General features: G+C 42.0%; 1 protein-coding gene across 2 annotated transcripts; it reads left to right on the plus strand.

Annotated features, from left to right (window-relative positions):
* The first annotated feature begins 7965 nt into the window (after window positions 1-7965).
* On the plus strand, window positions 7966-22529 carry LOC143333546 (uncharacterized). 2 transcript variants are annotated; one of them, XM_076751619.1, is made up of 15 exons: window positions 7966-8194; window positions 9623-9689; window positions 9796-9861; window positions 10745-10795; window positions 10895-10978; window positions 11118-11229; window positions 11400-11411; window positions 11619-11657; window positions 14389-14661; window positions 15531-15560; window positions 16039-16062; window positions 16668-16780; window positions 17413-17472; window positions 19237-19296; window positions 20140-22529. In XM_076751619.1, exons 2-15 carry the CDS (start codon window positions 9651-9653, stop codon window positions 20218-20220), a joined length of 1044 nt encoding a protein of 347 aa, XP_076607734.1. In that variant the 5' UTR covers window positions 7966-8194; window positions 9623-9650; the 3' UTR covers window positions 20221-22529. The 2 variants fall into 2 exon arrangements, with proteins under 2 accessions (XP_076607734.1, XP_076607735.1); XM_076751620.1 differs by lacking the exon at window positions 14389-14661.
* Window positions 22530-22970: the final 441 nt, after the last annotated feature.

Here is a 22970-nt window from a genome sequence, read left to right on the forward strand (position 1 = left end):
TATGCCCCCCTGCGACATGGAGATGAACCAGGGCTGATCTCTGCTCTGTGCCCTTCTTTTTCATGTCCAGGACTTAGAGATAACATTAGGAGAGTTTGACAAACACACAAACATCACACAGGTTGATTGCTGAGATCACACAGCCCGTTTCAACCTGTATTAAATCAGTGTTTTTGGTCCCTTGGTTGCCTACTCCAGCAGAGAAGTAACATTAGCAATTGTATGGGCTCCTTTACATGCAATAATGTGGGATGGCTGTTACACCTCAGGGAGCACATTTAGCAGCAGATAATAGGACAACAGGTAAGTTGACAGTATTGTTCTTTCCAGATGAATAGCAGCTTACCAATCAAATGTGACCAGTTTTAGAATTTTTGGGATTGTCAAATGAACTTTTTACATCAGTTAATCACTGCATCAGCAACTATTCAATAATTGTCGTCACCTCTTCAAATTGTAACATTTAATTGTGGTGTTAACTCATGAAAACCAAGCATTTCATTCACCCACCAGGTACCTACAAGACACAAGGAGAGACTGGTTTCAATTAATGGCTCAATAGCCCTGGTTACATAATCCATAACTGCTGCTTCAATGTGTTACAAAGACTGAGGGAAAAGGCTTGCAAAGGTAGGATCACCCTTTACACTCATATTGCATGCAGGGTTCTAAATTAACTTTTTTGATCACCAGCCAATGTGGCTGGTGACCTTCTAAAGTTACCAGCCAATCAGAATTTCCACTAGCCAAATTTTTTCCCGGTGAAAATAAGAGATTATGAGTGCCACTGAATACATTTGATCATTTTATTTACATTGTTGGCATGAAAAATGCACAGAATGTACAACACATGAAACAAAATATACACAGAAAGTGCAAACATTTAATTTATACAAACAAAAAATGCTGTCAGATTAATTATTTTATAGAAGACATTTTTCTAGTAAGTATTTAGTATCATTACATTCCTAATAAAATGTATTTTTCCTTTCAACTTAAAGTGTTTCTGCTTTCCTTCTTTAATAAGAAATATATATAAGTAACAGCCATGACTTAAACACTTGCAAAAAATTGCATTGGTAATAAATTGAATTATGTATGTACAACTAGAAAACACAAATAGTGCAGCAGTCAGTATTGCAGACTCCTTAGGCTCTCCTGATGACTTCGGGCACTCTCATGGTCCTTTACTGCCTCGACTTTAAAAGTATTAGTCCCCACCACAAAATTATTCGTCTTGTTTTTTTCTTTCATGAACATGCGGCAGTCCTTACAAAACATGACGGCATTTTCGTGATCAAACACAAGCCATTCACGACCTGTCAGCCATTTAGCGTTAAACTTTCTTTTCTTCGTTTCGCACGCTTTGTCGACATTCTCATCCCCTGCCTCCTTCCTCTTCTCGCCCCCAGACGTCTGTCCCAACCACGCATTTAGTTTAACTTTACTTTTTACTTTTAGCTAGCTCAGTCTCCTTTTTTACAGTTCATACGCCGCCGTTCATTCTTCTTCTTCTTCTTTGTGTTTGCGTTTCCGTGGTTTCTCGCGCCGGTTGCACTACAGACTGTAGTGTGCCTGCGCACAGCCAATGGGCGTCTTGTACGTCATCACGTAGCATTACGACAGTGTTCATGGGAAATGTAGGACGGACTGTCAGGGGGACAAATGACCGAGAACTGTAGAGCGGCTCTGACTGACATGATTGCCTAATGCATTACCGGCCAAATTGGCTAGTAAGTTTTTATTTACACCCGCCAATATGAATTTTAACTCGCATTTGGCGGGTTGGCGGGTGTTAATTTAGAACCCTGTGTTTCTGTGGTAGGGAGGATTTGGAAAGGTCCATACCACCTGCGTGCTTTCCGGTTCCTTCTCCTTAGATCCTTCACTATGACCCAATGTCCTGGTTCTAGGTTGTGTAGTTGTTGCTCCGTGGCTTTTGGCAGGGTGTCCTTAGCCTGTTTGTGGATATCGGAAAGCACGGAAGACAGGTTTGCACAATAACGTAACATTTCATCTTCACACTGGTTGGTATGGGGAAGTTTCTACATCTGACCCTAGCTCTCATGTGCATCAAAACAATCGGTAGTGCTTTTGTCCAAGTTAAACCAGTTTCAATCTTCAGGGCCATGCTCATGAAAGTGTACCATTGTCAGACAAGATCTTACCTGGAATTCCCCATCTGGGAATTATTTCTCTGATTAAAGCTTTCGCTGCTGAATCTTGATTAGAGGTGGGAAACACCTCCACCCATTTGGAAAAAAACATGAATTTACATTTGATTTTGCTTGAACGGAAAACCTCTCAACTGTCAACAGCAAGGTGGCTCAGATACAACACAATTCTGCTTGACATGCCTAACATCACTGTTAAAAGATGCAATGTTGTTAACCCTGCAACCTTTCTCCCTACACCAGATGATGGACGGATGATGCACAGATGGACGGATGATGCACAGATGCTGCTCCCACAGACCTGATCTGCAGTACACACCTTTGCAGAATGCCTACTTGGAAGTGTTTGTCGACGGTTCAGCCTCAAGAAATGCAACAACCGCAACAACAACAAGTGTGCCACTAACACAGGCAGAGGCATCCAAATAAAAGTGCTCATCCACCACCACAAAAACCTTGTTATCACTTAGAAATGGACTTCATTGAGCTAACACCTAACAAAGGAAAGAAATACTGTCTGGTTTTTGTTCTCGCTCATTCCCATGAGCGAGAGCACTTAATTGTGCCTCAATTTCTGTATAGCTTGGGATCCACCGTCCATATGATGTCATTCCTAAAAGACTCATAACTTGTTTCTTTGGTTCAGGCTGTGGGATGTTTTGGATTGCTAGAAAAGTGACTTGTTTAGAAACAAACTGAAGCTTTGACAGGCTGGCCTTTATCAGCTAGCTCGTTCAGGAGAGCAAGTGTTTCTTGTACACATGCTTCTTTTGTGGGAGAGCAAATCATGAGGTCATCCACACACTGCAAAAGAGCAGTGCCAGCTGGTAAGTTGAGTGGGTCTAGGTTGTCTTTTAAGGCTGCATTAAAAATGGTTGGAGATTCAGTGTAACCTTGACAGAGTCGCGAAAAAGTGTACATTTTGGATTCAAATAGAAATGCAAACCAAAATTGGCTGTCTTAATCGGCTGGGATACTGAAAAATGCATTTGTGAGGTCAACAATGGAGAACCATTTACGAACAGATGGAACTTGAGAGAGGATTGTGTGTGGATTTGGTACATTTGGTGCGCACATGTGGACTGCTGCATTTACTGCTTGCAGATCCTGTACAAATCTCCACTCATCAGGTTGTCCAGCATCCCTGATTTTCTATACAGGAAAGATTGGTGTTCGTACAGGAGGTTTTTCACATGGAATGATTACTTATGCTTCAAGGAGGGATTCAACCACTGGTTTGACACCCTCAACTGCATCTTTTTTCAAAGGATATTGATTTTTCTGTGGCCTGTACGAGGATTTTGGTGTGATTACAACAAGTTCTGCACCTTTAATCAGTCTTACATCATGTTTGTGTTTTGCCCACAAACATGATGGTACCTGATATAACTCAGGAATTTCAGAGACATCTTTTATGAAAGTGTGATTGCCAAACAATGAATCAAAATCTTTTACCTCTGTGTCTGTTTGGAATTCTGTTCCTGGAATTAGCTCAACAGTCCCTTCCACCGTTACGACAGCAGAAAACCTTTTTTGGTGTACCTTTAGATGCGGGTGGAAACCCCCATCAGGATCTGATGTTTTTCCCCACCCAGAGGCCTCATTGCATGCTTTTATACAAGGACCCAAGTCCTTCCATCTTTTATTTTTGGGTTTGACCAGTGAAACAAGGGGGTCGGAGTGTGGTACCCTGAACAGACTTTGAGAAGATGGTTTAGACAGAGTTACTGACACAGCACATTGATTGTGTGTCCAGTATAACCAGTTTAGTTCAAGTGTGTGCCTGTCCTGATATGTACGATACCATGTTTCCTCAAACTCGCTGTCTGCTCCCTGAGAGATGTGAGAGGTGCAGTGCAGGTTTTGTGATGTCATGATGTCAGTGTGCGTGTCTGTAGTGAGCACGTTTGCCTCCTGTATCAGTGTGTTGTTGATACAGTTGGATGCAGTGTCTGGAATCTTCCACTGATAAGCATACATTAGGTCTTCCCTACCATATCTGACAAAGGAATACAATTACCACAGCAATACCTTGAGGAGTGGAAACCAAAACAATGCCTAGTCGGCACATTAAATCTCTCCCTACTGTAAATCTACAGATTTACAGGACAGTTTTTTGACAGCAGAAATGAACGTTTAAGCTTTTCCTCATCATTATCCTGACATGAGAGTAGGGTTGTATGTCTTCTCAATGACGGGAGTGGCTTATACGCCCACAGTCTTTGCATACCCGCCGCTTAGTTTTGGGGTTGGGCTGATATCTTTCTGAATGATAACTGATTCTGTGGCACCTGAGTCCCTCAACTGTGAGTGTGTATTTTGACATTTTCTTGTATGCCTTGTGTGTGAAATTTTTGTAAATTTCAGAAATTATTTCTTCACCAGTTTTTTGTGTAGACTCCAGATGTTGAATGGCTTGTCAGATAAATTGTTGCTTGTTGTGTTTGTCTATTTCTGCTGTGTTTTGCATTTTTACTTATCTGCTGTGTGGAGTGATCTGCCATCTCAGCCTTTGTGTCATGACCAGATGAGTCTATCACAGCCCTCTGCTCCGCCCCTCGTCAATTGGTCCCAGTCCCGTTCTCATCTTCCTTGTTTTTTGGACAGTCTTAAGCCCAATGTCCCATTATTCAACACATAAAACAAACAACACTGTCAAGAAATTCTCTGCATATATGGCATGTCTTTCAACTGTCATAAGATTGCCGTGGTCCCATGTCCGACAGGTACGTTTAACCATCTCACTGATTTCGGACTTGATGCCATTAATCAAGCGGTTTCATAGGTGAACCTCCCATTGGGTAACTGGGTTGGCCCCCCATGGCAGTTGGCCTTTGGACACCACTGTGTTTGTTGTAGACCTCTGTGAGTCTGTTGAGATAATCAGACACAGTCTCATTTTCCCCCTGTTTGCAAGCTGATATCTTTCCCATATCCAGTCTTAGAGGGAAGCTGATCTGATTCTATCACAGAGCTCAGTCACTTCATTGTCCATGTCGGGTGAACCAATCTTTGATCTTCTACGTGGAAATTTCCAGCTACTTTTGCCCATTTATTCCCCATTCGGACCATGAGCAGCCATTGCAGTTCATTGGTAGAGGGTCTGAATTGTTGACAGAAAGTGTCCAATTGTGTTGCAAAGTCATCTCCCCCATCCTGGACTGAGGGGAGGTGTCCATTGTCTGAAAATTAGCTGAGGGTTTCCGTCTCCTCCTGCTACTTCAACCATCGGTGCAACCAACACATAGTCTGTGTGAGGGGTGGAGTCTGTGTAGTCTGTTGAATTGAAAATGGTGCCTTGTCATGTTTTGTGCGCACCCCTTGAGGAACAACTTTTGGTACTCAATAAAAGTTCCTTGTGGTTTCTTGGTTTGATAGATCTGAGCAACCCTGAACAACGCAAAACATCGTCACTTTGAGTGTGTATTATAGTGCTTCCTATGCAGAGAACCACTTCTGGCCCTCAATCTGCAGTTTGCGCCACAACAAAAGAGTGACATCACATCATCTGCAAACAACTTACACTTCAATCTACTCCATGTTGATTTTTCCACTGCGAAAATGGCTGAGTACCTTCGTCAAAAACCATGTGCGAAACGTGCGGCTTCCACAACCCATGACCGTGTGGATTGACTGTGCATGCACCTTACCCTGGCAACGCAAAGTGGGGGCATTCATAGAAAGTGAAGATTGTAGATACGCCAAACCAATTATATTCACATTTGAAATAATAATTTAGCTAAGGCTTCAAACCAGAAAGTCTAGATTATATCCTGGACATTTTCAATCTGTCCCTGCAGCTGTCCATGGTTCCTGAGTGCCTCAAGTCCTCCACCATCATACCGGTGCCTAAGAAGACGTCCGCCACCTGCCTGAACGATTACCGGCCTGTTGCCCTAACCCCGGTAATCATGAAGTGCTTTGAACGGATTCTTCTCAGGTACATCAGAGACTTCATCCCCTTGGACCTAGACAGCCTTCAGTTTGCCTACAGAGGGAATCGGTCTACAGAGGATGCTGTCTCCATCACCCTGCACACAGCCCTGACCCATCTGCAGCAGCCCAACACCTATGTCAGGATGCTATTTGTTGACTTTAGCTCAGCTTTTAACACCGTCATCCCAGACAAGTTGGCGCTGAAGCTACACGCGGTGGGTCTGCCTGCGTCACTGTGCCACTGGATTGGAGACTTTCTCACCAACAGGCCTCAGGTGGTGAGAATAGGGAACACAACATCATCCCCTCTGGTCCTCAGCACGGGCACGCCACAGGGTTGTGTGCTCAGCCCAGCCCTCTTCACCCTGTTCACACATGACTGTGCTGCCATCCACCCCACGAACACAGTCGTGAAGTTCGCGGACGACACTACAGTAGTGGGTCTCATCTCAGACAACAACAAGACCCACTACAGAGAGGAGATTCACCAGCTCACCCAGTGGTGTTCAGCCAACAACCTGGTTCTGAACACAGGGAAGACCAAGGAGGTCATTGTGGACTTTAGGAGGTCCAGGAAGACGGATCACGCCCCCCTCCTCATGGACGGAGAAGTGGTGGAGCGTGTGGACAACATCAAGTTCCTGGGCCTCCACATCACATCTGACCTCTCCTGGTCTATGAACACCTCCCGCCTGGTGAAGAAGGCACAACAAAGGCTTTTCTTCCTCAGGAAACTGAAACGGGCTGGACTTTCCTCTCGGCTGCTCGTGAACTTTTACAGGGCCACGATCGAGAGTATCCTCTGCCTCAGTGTGACAGTGTGGTATGGCAGCTGCACGGCACAGGAGAGGAAACAACTGGCACGGGGGATAAAAACTGCACAAGGCATCGTGGGCTGCCTCCTTCCTGACCTGGACTCTATATATGCAGGCCGGGTCAAGAAGAGGGCAAGATCCATCGCCACGGACCCCAGCCACCCGGGCCACAGACTGTTTGTACCGCTTCCATCAAGAAAGCGGTACAGGACTATACGAACAACCACCAACAGACTGAGGGACAGCTTCTCTCCCCCCCCCCCCCCCCCCCCATATAGCCACACACAGTCACTCCCACCAATTGGAGGGAGAGACTGTGAGAACACTTCTTTTGCACACTCGCACCTTCTGTGTACTTAACATTTAAGTATACACACTACCATTGCATTTTATGTATATTTACCATTGCATTTATGTATGTATATTGTATATACGTTTTAAATGCTGACTTTTTATGTCCTTTGAGTTTATCTTATTTGTGAATTTATGTTATCTGTGAGTTTATTTTATCTAGATGTGTTTCATCTTATTTTATTTTATCTTATTTTATTATCTTTTCTTTTTCACACGGGGGTTGCAACGAAAATTTCATTGCCATGCTCAATGACAATAAAAGCAATCTTGAATCTTGAATATAGATTCATTATTTCTAATTACATGAATGAAAAAAAAATGCATTTGATGAAGGACAGCTTGGTTGTACTTTCTTCAGTGTACTCTTGTATCTTTTTATTTTATATTTAGTTGTAGCTACTTCTCATTTATCACTGACCTCACAGTTTGTTATCCTGTATTCTAACGTCTAACTCTCCCTAACTGAGGATGTCTCCTCGATGGTGAGACAAAAGCTGATGAAGTATCCATAGGGTCCATTCACCCACCCAACCATAAGACCCAGCTCACTCTGATGTGCTTGTGGTGACGCGGGCCCTCGTTTGGAAATCCCGGGGATGAGCTCAGAAAGCCAAAAAGGGGGGCGCTGGCGTGTGAAAAGGTAGAAAGTGAAAGTAAAGTTTCAGAAGGACAGTGAGTGCGTGCCAGCACCGGAGCTACCCCACAGCACCGTAGACCTTTTAATGCTTAGTCCCTACCAGCATATGGCTTTTCATTCAGCTTTTCATTTCACTCTTCTGGGACCGTCCATGAGCTGCCGGACTCGTGAAGGATAAGACCTCTCCGACGCGCAGTCGCTCTCTGAATGTTTCTGACGCGCTTTGTCTCCTGAGATCTGCAGAGCTGCAAGGGCTGCCGTGTGTGCAGGAGGGACAGGTGACACGAATCTTGAGTTCCTCATAGTCACCAGGGAATATTTCTGGAGGAAATGTTGTGTGTGTGTGTGTGTGTGTGTGTGTGTGTGTGTGTGTGTGTGTGTGTGTGTGTGTGTGTGTATGTATGTATGCGCGCGCTCCTCTTGAACGCCAGTGAGAACACATGGAGATAGAAGGAGAAACCTCATGTTAGCGTATTATATCTAAGTCTATCAGCTTGATCAGGTCAGCCAGCCGCCTGGCCAGAGCTTTGTTTTGCTATTTTGCGGGTATTTATTTTCTTGCCTCTTCTTTCCTTCCTTCCTTCCTTCTTTCCTTCCTTCCTTCCTTCCTTCTTTCCTGCATTTGGATTGAGAAGTGATCCAGAGTCTGTAAATCAGTATGTCCCCTGACATCTAAGGCAACATTTATGAAATTCTTTTGGCTGATATGGCGAATATTGCAGAGGATTTACAGTAAAAATCCGCCCATTTATTACTAACATTTGGCAAAATGTTTCATTTTGGGCAGATTTCATACAGAAATTTGTAAGAAATCAGGTTTGTGACATGTAATCATGTCAGGTACAGTCACAGTGAAATATTATCCTGTCAGTTCCTCGGTTTGTGCAGTAAAATGAGTTTGAATAGAACAGGAATAGTAATAAACAGGGTATATGTGTGGCAGTTTGGAAACATGTGTTTCTGCTTGTGTGTCCTCGGAATTCTTTCTGTGACATGTTAGCTTTGTACTGCATTCACTGCTAAAATTTGCCCAAAACTGAACTGCTGGGAATTTTTACATACATTACATTTCACAATGTATTTTAAGTACCAAATACTGATGACTTCCATGAGAAGGGCTTCAAAGTAAAAGACCACAATAAAAGACAGGTGTGTCCTGGTTTCAGAGCCACACCCTCTAAGACGCAGTCTGGAGTGAGGAACAAGCAGGAAGCCCAGAGGGTGGTGTGGAGCTGTAGTAGGTCTCTAATGTATGCAGGTACATGGCAGTGCAGAACTCTGAAGGCACGTTCAGACGGAACCAAAGCAGATTTTTTTGGCTGGAATTGTGTGCATGAATTTGACGACTGGAGTGCTTTTGGTGAAAATGTAGCGACTCTTGGTGGTGCCGTGGCATTTAGAAAACCCATTAGTGGTGAAACAGAATGGATTTTCTGGCATGGCCTGGGTCCATTTGTCCATTTAGATCGCAGGATAAATAATTTCTTTGCTGATGAGAGTGTCCTGATCCATCAAAGTGCACCATTACGCAGATCATCAGCAGTCATTCGATGGTTTGATGGATTCTTTTGTTACTTGATTTCATTATGAGCCGTCCCTTTCCATTGCCATTGCTTCTGTTTGAGATCAGGTTTGTGACAGACCCAACAACGCACTCAAATATTGCTGTTAATTCAACTTTCCTGTGTTTTCCGCTTCTTCTCTAGTGTGAGTCTAGATGGTCACAGTGGCAGCATGACATCGTGGAGATACATGACCCACCTGTTTGTCTTTGTAAGTGGATAAATTAAGGGTTACATTTAGAAACACTGTCAGCTGGTAGACTGTGCATTACGGTACGGTGTAACTGATGATACATATTTGACGTGCTTTCTGCTAGGTGTTCCTAAGCAAGATCAACCTGTCAAAAGAAGGCTGTTACGACTACTTCAACATAAATTCATGGGTATGAGTTTTTTATTTTTAATACAGTGGTCAGTTGCTTAATTGTTGCATTTGTAGGACACCAGCAAAATGAAAATGTTAAGGCAATAATGTATCTCCCTCTGAGCTTTTGTTTTCAGAGGTTTATATGTCTGAATGTTTTTTTTTATTGGGAAGTACAACAACATTAAATGTGTCTTTTTGGATCCTTCCAAGGCAACAATCTGACAAATTCTACACAGAGTGGCTTTAAAAGTCTGAAACAGGGCTATGTTGTCAAAATCTATCACCCTTAAAAGTAGCATAATATTTTTCCATATACCAAAGACCCAAACCAATGGTTTGTTGCCCTGTCTCACAATGCTTTCCTCTCCGCACAGCATGTCTGTGGCATTCAGCCCCGAGCTGCTTCATTTCAGCTGAAGATGTTTAATTTGTAGTTCTTTTTTGTAGTTGGTAGCCAAGGCTAAATGTAGGCACCAAAACTACTTGTTAAGGTTGTGGAAAAGATCATAGCTTAAAATCACTACTTTCCTAGAACAACCAACGCTGAATATGGCTTTCACACAGGAATCAAACCCCGTCTCCTGTGTGTTGTCCCAGTATGCCAGATGGCCAGTACACCGCTGACCTCAGCTGCTTTTAAAGAAGACTTTCTGAACACTTTCTCACTTTCTGAAACAGTTAGAAGGGCCAAGACTGTGCAGTACAACTGTGACCACTGTAAAATGATGGAAGCAATCAAACTAGATGAAGCTGTGAATAATTGACAGCCCTTTGGAACCCTCTATGGACCCCTGGTAACCTTTCTGCAGCACTGTGATTAGGAACAGAACAATTATGATAATGATGAAGATTGACAGTCCATATCTTCTGTTTGTCCACGTCTCTGTTCCACTTTCAAGGCAAAAAATCTGACAGAAACCATCTCCCTCGTCAAAACAAAGCACTCAAAGGTAACTTCCTGGAACAGATTCCATGCGAATGTCGATGCATTTTTTTCAACAAGGTCCGGGCTGAGTTGCATCTGACTAAGTTTGCTCTTCCAAATACAGGACATAGTGGAATGCACTGTAGAGAGAGAGTGCCTGCGGGGAAGAGAGATATGCCACATACTGTATCACTGCTTTGGAAGAACGGTGAGTGAACAGCACCAGCTTTTTACTGCCATTTCCGTCACCTCTTCACCTTCATGTTTGTTTTTCCTTTTTTGGATTGTGACTTTCTCACTCTTCTGAGGGCCAAGCTTATGAATTGTTGTATTTCTTTCCATCCCAGGTCAAGGTACAGAACATCAGTGAGAAGTGTGAGGGGGACACTTCTCAGACTGTCCCTTACTATCACTTCATGTGCCTGACAGCCAAAGCCTTCCTAACACCCATTCCTAAAGGTATCACTCATACAGATACTACAGATGGTGTTGGAGCTAAAATTCTCTCGCTGCAGTGAACTGAGACATTTGACTCGAGATGTGAAAAGTCTGTCCATAAAGTGCAAAATTGAAGTGCTGTTAAAACTGTAAAACTCACTGTTTGCTTTTCTGTCTTTCTTGCATGACAGGCTGTGAATACGGTGAGTGCACATGCTGCATTGTGAGTGTGAGTGTGTGGTCTGTGATGCACATGTTGAAAGGTGTGTGCCTGCACTGTGCCTGCCTAGGCAGACGTGTGTGTGCAGGCACCAGAGCGTTTCTGTTCTATCAAGTGTTTTTTTTTTTTTTTGACTCATATTCATATGTTCATGACCATCAGTGATATTGAATTATTGATTCTTTATTAGGGACTGTGTGTGAGCTCTATCCAGAAAGACTCTACACTGGTAAGTCACACCCTTTGTTTAGAAGTGTTAAAGTGTTAGGTGCATGTTGATGTTGTCCCATCAGCATGCCATCCCAGAAATTATGCTCGCTGTTCCCAAACCACCTCCATATTCCAAATGTATGTAGTCTGATCACTCAGGGAACCATGGATACATATGTAGCCTTCAGCGTGATCTTTGCTCTGATTGTTTGATTATGAAGTCATGAGTTTTGTGGGGAATATTGTCTCATTTAAAACAAACACACATTATGTTGCATGTTCGTCTTAAAATGGATTCAGTTCATGTCTTTCTCATCAATCTACACACAACACTCCACAATGACAAGGCAAAGAGTTTTTAATAATAAAAATGGACTAATAAAAGACTGAAATGTCCCATTTCCATACACTTAGTATTCAGACCCTTCACTCAGTACTTGGTTAAAGCAGCTTTGGCAGCAGAGACAGCCTCAAGTCTTTTCAGAAATGAGAAGCTTGACACACCTTTCTCCCATTCTTCTTGGTAGAATCGTTCAAGCTCAGCCAGGTTGGATGGGGCGTGTCAGTCATTTTCACATCGTTGGCAGGGCCACTGCAGGACTTTCACAGAGTTTTCCTGAAGCCACTCCTGTGTTTTCTTTGCATCGTTGTCTTGTTGAACTGTAAACCTTCACTCCAGCTGGAGAACCTGAGCACTCTAGAAAAGACATTCACTCTGATTGCTCTGTATTTTTCTGCATCCATCTTTGCCTCCATCCTGATGAGCCTGGAGCAGAAAAACATCCCACAGCACGATGCCTCCACCACCGTCTGCACCGGACTGTAGGCATGGTATTAATGAGGTGATGCTCAGTGCCTGGCTTCCTCCACACATGCTGTTGGGATTTTTGCTACATAGATTTCACTTCTCATGGTCTGAGAGTCGTTCAGATGCCTTTTGGCAAACTCCCAGAGGGCTGTCATTCGCCTTTTCATGAGGAATGGCTTCCGTCTTGTCACTCTACCATAAAGGCCTGATTGTTGGAGCGCTGCAACGATGGTTGTCCTTCTGTAAGTTTCAGCGTCTCTACAAAGGAGCTCTGGATCTGGATCTCTGTCATAGTGACCTTTAGCTTCTTGGTTACCTGTCTGACCAAAGCCCTCTTCATCCCTGATTGCTCAGTTTGCCTGGACGGCCAGATCTAGGAAGACCGTTGGTGGTTCCAAACCAATTGAGAACAAAGAGGCTGTCATGCTCTTGAACACTTCCAATGCTGCAGAAATATTCTTGTATCCTTCCCCAGATCTGTGCCTTGACACAATCCTACATCAAAGGTCTGCAGACAATTTTCAAGACTTCATGACTTTTCACTCTGACATACAAACATCTCAAGGACCATTGATAGAGGTAGGATGCACCAGAGCTCAGCTGTGAGTGTCATAACAAAGTGTATGAAGACTTGAGTGTATAATGGGATGTTTCAGTCTTTTATAACACACACGTGTGTTTTAAACGTGTGTGTGTGTGTGTGTGTGTGTGTGTGTGTGTGTGTGTGTGTGTGTGTGTACACGCATATATGTACACAAGAACACACATTGATTGAGATATATATATATACACATATGATTTACATAATGCATATACTGCATGTAGACATGTGTATATGTGTATATATATTAAGCAGCGCATGCTCTGGCTTACATTGACAATACTATTTTCAGTGCTACTTTAAATGAAGGGGCAGGAAACTTGATTTAGAAGTGCACTTGATGTTATTTTATTTGTAGCTGTAGGTAGATCTTTGGTTCTCTCATATCTGTGTGCAGGTATTCATGTGCAAACTGTGAAATTACAGAAAACATCAAATAAAAAAATCAAGCAAAATGCTAACACCAGCATGCTAGCATGCGCCCAGGAGTCCTCTTTAAAAAGTTCAGCAGCTAAATTCATGTTTTCAAAACACAGATGAAAAACCATGCCAGTATTCACGGTCGATGATGAATACGGATGGTTGATCGGAATACTTGCCGACCTCTAGACATCATTGTGACAGGAGATGAGAGAAAATTGTTAATTTCAGAATCAGAATCAGATTTGGCTTTATTGGCCAAGTATGTGTGCACACACAGGGAGCTTGTCTCCAGTTTAAACATTGCACTCAGTGTACTTGCATTGAAAAAAAAAGACATACACATTGAACAAGAAGTTGGAAGGAAGGAGTTCTTAGCTGAGCTGTTTGGTTTGGATTTATCATATTTTTCTTATTGATTATGTCAGAGGTGCTTTCACACACATTTCATTTAATTTCCTATAAAACATAGGCTTGTGATTTTATACAGACTGTTGCCTCCTTTAACAAACTTTCACAATTTGCATTTACATGTAGATGAAGATCACAGAAACAACAGAGCCATGGAGCGTAGCTTGCTGTTGTAACACTCAGTTACAGGACTTATCCATTGCGTACAACGTTACTCAACAACCCGTGAATGACAAAACAAGATTTTTATTTCACCCTGTGTGTACCATATGTTCCACTGACAGAGAGCGGGATGACTTAATTTAACGATGCTGTTTAGCATTACACATGCACCACGTGTGTATATCCAGTTAACACTTCACTTGGAGAAAACTCACCCGGCATTTTTGAGTTTCCTGTACCTTTGACTAATGTCTTTAATGTCTTAAATTTCCCCAAGTCTACAAACATCATTAGTTCTGCCTCATACTGTAAGATGCTATCACTGACTGACTGATGGCCTGCCTGCAGTTTCTGATCAGACAACACCGCCACCAACAACAGCACCAACAACACCGCCACCAACAACAGCACCAACAACAACACCGCCACCAACAACAGCACCAACAACAACACCAACAACAACACTGCCACCAACAACAACAACACCGCCAGAAAGAACAACAGCAGCAACAACAGTGTTGCCACCAACAGCGCCAGCAACAACCGCACTGCCATTAAAAGCAACATCACTGCCGTCCTCACCAACAACAGTCGCACAGCGTGCAGGTAGCAGAGGCAATGGTAAGATATGTCAATGGAACATTATATGGCCACTGGAAAGACTCGTTCATGGTTAACTGATTTTTTGTAATTGATATCATATATCAGAAAACCTCAAACATAGCTCTTATCAAAAGTTTAGCTTGCGCGCTAAATTAGTGCTGTAAGTACATTCAGTTGCAGACGACCATAACAATAATTTTAACACTGTTTTGGCACCGTTTGACAGTCCTGGATGCTTTCCATGCAGAAGCGGCTTTGCATAGCTCTTTATCAGGTGTGGAAGTGCATGTCTGGTTTCCTACCTCACTGGTTAAATAACCCTAGACCATGGCAAACTGATTCAATCAAACCATAAACAATAAATGATAATTAAGTGGTGTGTGACCATGGTGTTAGACTGATAACACTCTTTTTTGTTTTCCCCTCTGTCGCCTTGAAATAACCAACAAATCACAAAGCTATTTCCATTCATTAATCAGCATTCTACGTGCATGTCCTGCATCTATTATGCATGTATGAATTCATATATGAATCCATGGTTTTCCAGTGGTTGAAACAACATTTGTAGCTGCATGGGCCCTGCCTTTGACAGCAGGTGCTGCATGCAGTAAGAGGACATGGAATAGTAGACTGAGACTTGCTTGCTCCTTGTGATTTTTTATACATACCGTTTTCGGGATTCGCAGCTTTTCTAGAGGACCGCCCAAGAAGTCCTTAGATTTAATATTGTTTGCTTATCTTTGAATAATACTGAGGAGATCTGAAACGAGCAAACAAAAATTCCTGGGTTGATGAGATTTGTATCAGTCAGAATAAAGTACAACAGTAATTTGTCATACACTGCATGTTTGCATTTATAATGAAAAGTTTCTTTCATCTTTCCAAAGGCCAAACATCGCATTTCAAGGATGGAACAGGTTAGCTTTTTCCCTCAACTGAAATATACATTTGAGTCAATACAAATATGTCAGAGAGTTCAATCTATGAAATGTCACAACTGTGTCTTCAGACTGCTGAATGATGTGTCTGACCAACAGTCCAAAAACCAAAGATTTTCACTTTACAAACAGAGATAAACTCCAAGTCTGCTCATGTGATCTGAGCAGGATTTTGTTCTGAAATGACTTGTTGTTAGTCTCGGCATTATTTGGGAGATGTTACGAGAGTGCTGTAGTGGACAGACACCCATACCCATGTTTAGATATAGCACGTTTTTACTGCCTTTTACTGCCTCATGGTCCATACTGGTCAAAGTAAGTCATGTAACAAATGGCAGCATGTGTTGTAAAAGCAGGCAGGATGTAGAAAGAAGTAACTTGGCATTGGTATCCCTGCCTTACACTGTAAATTGTACTTACAGTGTACTGACATTGTTTTTTTATTGTCTCCCCATAGACTACAATAATGCAGAGAACACAGGTAACCTTTTTCCCCTCATTAAAATTTTCACATTTGAGTTGATATGAATATGGTTGGTGTGTGGCAGCATATAGTTAGCTTGGCTATGTGGAAACACCATGATCAGACAGAGGAAGGCGAATTACTGCTGCACTCAGAGGGAGATTAAATCTAGTAGTGCTTCCTGCGTGCTGCACGAGAGCTGCTTTTGCTGTCATCTGGTGCTGTTTGCCAAATGTCAAGTGTGGAAAAGATTCAGGCAAAGTTCTTTTTTTGTCATTTGTGTTCTTTTAAAGGTCAATCGAGCCATCTTTGCCTTGATAGCATTAGACAAGTATATATAGGTTGCTCTTGAGAAGTCAGCTGGGCTAAAACTAATGTGCATTGCTTCATATATATGGTCCATTTTTTTTGCAAGTCGTTTTTTGTGGTGCCCTAACACTAGCCTGGAGCCCTTAACATTACCAAGCAGCAGCCTCTGAGCTCTGGTCTCACCTTGTTACTTATTGTACTCACCCTCTGCTAACTGAAGTCATCTTGTCAAATGATGTACTGTCACAGTGTAGAAGCAGTTTTACTGGTTTGCTGACATTAACAGATGTTGTCTCTGATCTCTCCTTAACTAGAAAACTTAACCCTGAAGATATTATTAATGATATCTGTGGTCCTCCATGTGGTCGTGCCTGTGGCTCTTTACCTGTACCTGCGCCCTCAGAGGAGACAAAACCACACGGACTTGGTGAGTGAGAGCAAAATCATGTCTGTTACTTGACGGTAATGGTGTTCAGGCGACAACTAGTTCAGGAGCCTCACTGATGGAGTGTAGCCTCAAGAGCATCTTGGAGTGCATGCTGCGCTTTCCCTGCGGAAGCTCCTTGATTGTTTAAAGAGTTATTTGACACCCCTTGGAAATCTTGCCTGTGCTGGCTTCCAGTGGTTTAACTTCTCACCTTGCTGCATTGTGGGGCAGGAAATCTTGCCTTTGCTGGCTTCCGGTGGTTTAACTTCTCACCTTGCTGCATTGAGGGGTAGGCGGTAAGTGATTTAGCAGATCGAGCCACCTCTGGAACAAAAGGTTGTAGGAGAGATGTGACTACAGATTAGTTACAGCTAATCAGGTAATTTAATGTTTACAGTTAATTAGTTAAAGTGAGGGTTAGGGGTGAGAGTGCCCCCCCCCCCCCCCCCCCCCCCCCCCCCCCTTTAAAAATCCCAAATTGCTGACTAGGTACAGGAGCTCTGCTTTTCAGCCTGTTCTCAGGATCCTTTTAAATCTGACCAGTGCTTTGAATGAATAAATGAAACCTTGCTTATGGTGCAAAAAGCAATCTACACAGTGTGGCAACAAATGATTTTTTATTTCCCTTTCAGAGTGGAATCTTTATGTCGAATGGAGCCTCATCTGAAGCTCATCCAATGTCAGAGTTGGAGGTACTTGTTAATTTTTTTTCAACCTGACTCCCACTCTTTCTTCTTACTAGGAGTCAGTCTTCCTGGTAGTCCTCCAGTATTGATGTTATGAACTACAACCACTTTTGCTTAGTCATGATAGTTGAGCCATGCTATTCTAACTGATGATTTATGAAGCTGCTCTGTATCTGATCTTTTTACCCTGAAACATGAAGAGCATGACTAATCTAACCACAGGGGGTAAAGATAAAATGAGGAAATGATGTTTAACCACCTCTGTCACTGGGCCAAGTCCAAAACATGGTCACAGTCAAGTAAAACACATTAAGTGCAATGAATTATTAACAGACTGGAAGGGAAGAGGTCTGCTGTCGAGCGTTCTTTTCCCTGATCACAGAAAAAAAACTCTACTTGGAATGATGGAATTGTGAAATATTAACAAAATAATATGTAAAACTAAGGTAACTCTATCTTGTAATATGTGGCTTCAAAGAGAAATTTACAGATTTGAAGAACGTTCATGGCAAAAGTAGTCAACAACCGCAGTTTAAAAAAAGAGAGATGCACTCGGTACGACAGCTTTGGAAAAAGACACAAATCTAATAAACAGTTTCTGCAGCAGCTAAATTTGGTGCAGATAAGTTGGAAAAAAGCTTCCCCATACGATATTACAGTATGTAATGTAAACATGCATTATGTCCAAAAAAACTTCTCATTATCACAAAAGATTTAATGACCTTACTGCACATAAACCCCTTAAGTGAGTTTATCATCAATCAGAATCCCTAAAAAACATGTTGATGAAGCTTTATTTCTTCATCATGAATATGAAGTTTAATTTGACCATTAATTAATGGCCATAGAAACATATTGTGGCCTGTTAAGACCATAGTTACTGTGCCACTTCTAAACATACATACATGCATACTACATACACAGAAGATATATCTATACATTTTTGAATGGCGAACAGTATCAAATGCTCTCAACAGGTCTGAAAACACACCTGCTGCATGCTCACTGTTATTGAAGGGTCTATGTATTCTATCAGTAAGTTCTAAAAGTGCCAAAGAAGTTGAATGATTTTTACCAAATCCATACTGATGATCACAGGGAATCTGTCTTTAAGGGTTCCGGGATTCTTTTAGACACTGGATTTTCCAAAATCTTCCAAAAGCAATATTGAATTTGGATGCTAGTTTGTAAAGAATCGTGGGTCAACTTCAGCAATTTTTAGGTTGTATGTATGCATGATACTAGTTTTCATAATGCATCAATGAATGTTAAAGGCTCAATAACAGGAGACATCATGACCCAGAGCTGATTTTTTACAAAGTTTTGTCATCAGCCTTAAAGCTTCATCTAATACTTCATGTTTGCAACCTCTGATAACGATCGAGTGAAGTTTCTACAAGCTAATTCTGACACTGTCGTGACACACATTAATTGTGAAACAATGGCTGTCTTGAGGGACGGAAATGAAAGCAAACATTGTGGTGGGAAATAGTGTCAATAATACACACAAACTGCAAAAACGAACAAAAGAATATTAAAACATCCTGTTTGCGTCATTTCTGTTTTGTTCTGTATTTGAAGTTTGTAACTTGTGTCATAACCTTTTGTGAGTGACTGCGGCATGATAAATATTAAAGTAATACTAAGTACCTTTGAGACTGACCGTGGGCATATTTAAGTGAACAAACCATACAACCAACCTGTCCAAACCGTCTGCTCCTGTGGTGAAACATGTTCATCTGAACTGAACTGATGTTCCCTCTCTTTCAGTCAAACACACTGCTGGCATCTAGAAGTGGGGATGAAGTAGAGACCTCACATTTAATGCAGGTAATTAGAAATGCAGAATGGGATATCTGGACTTTCATACACAGACACACACACAGCATAGCCCAGTGTTTTTGACCTTTACCTGTAGTTTGATCCAACGCTTCGAAAACAAAAAAGATATCTGTGTCTGTAGCTGCTGGATGCTGGAGTAATCTCTAACGTGGGAGTGAAGTCTACTACAGTCTGCGTAGAGCTGCAGAGCTGCAGAGTGGAACTGACACTAACAGCGACCCTTTCACCTTAAACTGGGTCATTGTTTGGCGCTAATTATCTTATGCTTAATATTCCTTAATGTATTGAATCTTTGTAGTTTGCTTCAACATGTAGTGGCCATTAGTGTCTGTTAGTAAGTCAGTTATTTGGTCAGTAATTGTGTCTTGATGATGATGCATTCTGTGTGCATGTGCTGCACAGCTTACAGTGCCCGCCCTCCACCAAATAAAATGTGTGTCACTGTTATATATATATATATATATGGATTGGCACAAAATATAGTACAATAGTACAAACATTGCTAGTTTCCACACAATGTATCCAAGTGAGTTTGGTGATCCCTGAGTGTAGTACATGTCTACACTTTAGTACTAAGTAGAGGATGCTGGCACACTAACATGCAACACTAAGATGGTGGAAATGGTGACATCTTTATCCTTCTATGCCACTGTTGCCACTGTTTTTGCCTATTTTTAATACTTCCTGGCTGTAACAACCTAATTTCCCTGGCGTGGGATCAGTTTTGTCTTATCTTATCCTTTACTTGCAACACATTTGCATGGCGATAGACTCTAAGTCTTGTTAATGGATAGACACTTCTCTCTCTCTCTCTCTCTCTCTCTCATACAGCCTCGTGACTGTGACTCCGTCATCTCACATTCAGTTCATATGAGCAAAGATGACTCTGTTGGAAACAATACTCTACTTTAACGACCCTACTGAAGAGCTGGATGACTGTGGTTTGAATACCTCGGGGCCCACATTAGACAGGATGAACTCTAAGGTGAAGCTTCACTTCAGACAGGAATAGGAGTGAGAGTGAAAGAGCTGCAGCGTGTCAGCTCATTCATCCACGCTGCAGTCTCTCATCAAGGTGGACTAGTGCATTACCAAAGTCAAAGGGAAATGAAGTCAAAGATTAGAGTACTGAGCTCCTTGTCTGCATCAAATATTGAGAAATTTGTCTCCTGTGACAAATCTGACCCACCAGAAACAAGACCATTAATGAGGGGGTTTGTTTTTTCCACAGACAACAGAGAGGGCAATAGGGTATAATCACCTGAATGAGCATTAGCCACCCAAATTGATACTATAATCACGAAAGAATGCGGTACAGGCCTTATCAGTTTGTCTATTGGTAGAGCTTTAGTTCAACAGACAGGTAACTATAGGATGACATCAGAACTACAGCAAAGCTGCCAGAACTCCTACAGGTGTGTACATCTGTTTGTTTGCAGCGACATTTGTAAAATGCACCCGCTGTTAAGTGTGATATAATACTACTGATGTTGTGTTGTTTTTGATGCATGGAGAAGTTATGATGTGATATAGAGGCATCACTTGCATTAGTAACCAGGACAGGTAACACCTGACCGGCCCGTCTGTATTTCTCAATGAGGAGGGAGTCTGTAAAATGTGCATCCAGTTTTTGTGTTACATTAACTTTCTATACCGGCTTGTATATCAGGTATAAATAACAAACATTACAGCTTTAATGTCCACATTAATAAGGTGTGTTTACTTACTAGCTTCTTCCTTTGGGACTCACTCTCATCTCAGCCTCCCGTTCAGTCCAGTTCGACTAAAGCAGGCTGTGCAGGTGACGTAAACTGCACAAGAAGAGAAGGAAGAAATGCTCAAGGCTTGTTTAGCCATAGAAATGACTGTCTGCTCAGTCCAATCAGTTTTCTCCTCACTGAGCCATTTTCAGTTTTGTTTCTGTTTGTTTGTTTGTTTGTTTGTTTGTTTGTTTGTTTGTTTGTTTGTTTGTTTTAGAAAAATGCTGACTGTGTGACGTCAGGTTTCCTTTCTGTAACAGTTGGACAGAGCAGCTGATGAAGTTCTCTGGGTGTCAGACCCAAACAAGCACTAGTGTTTATCACTTTTATTTTTAATGATGAAGATAAAGTTGAAATGCTGGTCATCCACCAAAGAAACAGAAATGCATCTTTAGTTGAGTTGCCAGGAGAAATAATATTTTATATATATATGTATTACAAACTTTTCTGCCCTCAACATTTTCAGCGTCAGCCTGCTGACACATGATGACAGTGATTGCTGAAAATGGTATTTAATAATGGTAAAATAACATTTCAGTTTGTGTTACATCCCATCTGCCCCTCATTATGTTCAGAATACTGTCAGACTTACAGTCCTGCCCTGCTCATCTTGTCCTTTTTTACAGCCATTGAATGTGTGATGGAAGCGTGATGCCTCGCTTTTTATATGTTTTTCCTAAGTCTTCTGGGTTATTTATGGTGTTTTTAACAGACTGAATCGTCACCATGTGCCTGTGGGTGTGTGCTGTCGTTTTATACACATACCTATGATTAATGCACTTGTACTGACTACACAGTCGTAAATAATAATGTATAGACTGAAAAATGAGAAAGTTGAGGAGGCAGAGCTGAACTGGAGGCAGCCCAAATCTCACTGGCTGAGATGAATCTCGATGGGTGGAGCCTATAGGTAAAGTCACAAATCACTAAAGGAGTTACTAAATTACTAAAAAGCCATTTCAGTTCGCTCGCTTCCACTCTGAGTGCAATCCACTGAGGTTGAACTCATCACCCCTCACAATTGTTCCATGAGAAAGTTGACTTTGTGAGAGTGTTTATCATTTTGGTAGCTTATTTCTGCGTCATGTTGTGAATAGGAACCAGAACATCTAAGCTGTGCCAGGTCTCTGTTTGTATTATTTAACGCCTGTGGCAGTTTTGAAATGTTGTAACAATGTGAAGTGATGCATTTGTACCAGTGGTTAAACTTGGTTATACTTTGTGCAGAATTGTTATGTGATTGTTGCTTCTTTCAAACTATTCTGAGAGCACACATATTGTAGAGACATGACCCAGTCCAGGTGAAAGTGACTGTTTCGTCAGGCCCATTCACCTCAGTGTACTGAGGTCCCCTCCTTTGCTCTGTGCTGCAGTGCACATGTCAGAAATGTTGTGATTCTTAACATTGTACCTGTAAAATGTGCATGAAACCTGACATTGCTTAACAAATAAAGCCATTCTATTCTGATGTTGCTTGTTGGTGGTCATACATTTCCCCCTTACAATTACAAACATTACTTATCAACTGTACTATCAACAACACTATTTGTTGCGTTCCAAATTGTAGAATTGTTTGCAGTCAGACATTGCACTTCTGAGAGCAAGGGCGCTGGGCACATCTATTCAAGGTTTTATTACCTCGTAAAATATAGCAAACATACTAGCTAACCCTTCTTATTGAGACATTGTCAGTCCAATTTTTGGTCTCTTATTAACTCTGCTCTGGTCTCCTGATGTAAATATCTGTCTCTTTAGTGTCTCAGTCTTCCACCATGTTCACCAGCGAATCACTCATTGTATGCCTGCTGTTTGGTGCTGGGCAAGTAGTGTACAGTGGGTTTATCAGAGCTTTTAGCTGAAAACAGCTGCCTGTGTCTGGACACTACACTGATGAGAGTCATG

Source organism: Chaetodon auriga, chromosome 16, assembly GCF_051107435.1.
Source record: "Chaetodon auriga isolate fChaAug3 chromosome 16, fChaAug3.hap1, whole genome shotgun sequence".
Taxonomy (NCBI): domain Eukaryota; kingdom Metazoa; phylum Chordata; class Actinopteri; order Chaetodontiformes; family Chaetodontidae; genus Chaetodon; species Chaetodon auriga.

Excerpts from the sequence above, each read along its gene's own strand:
- LOC143333546 (XM_076751619.1), top strand. The coding sequence starts at position 9,651 with ATGACATCGTGGAGATACATGACCCACCTGTTTGTCTTT. Across the intron at positions 10,796-10,894 it reads TCAAAACAAAGCACTCAAAG|GACATAGTGGAATGCACTGT; the intron begins GTAACTTCCTGG and ends TTCCAAATACAG. Across the intron at positions 11,658-14,388 it reads TCCAGAAAGACTCTACACTG|TTTCTGATCAGACAACACCG; the intron begins GTAAGTCACACC and ends GCCTGCCTGCAG.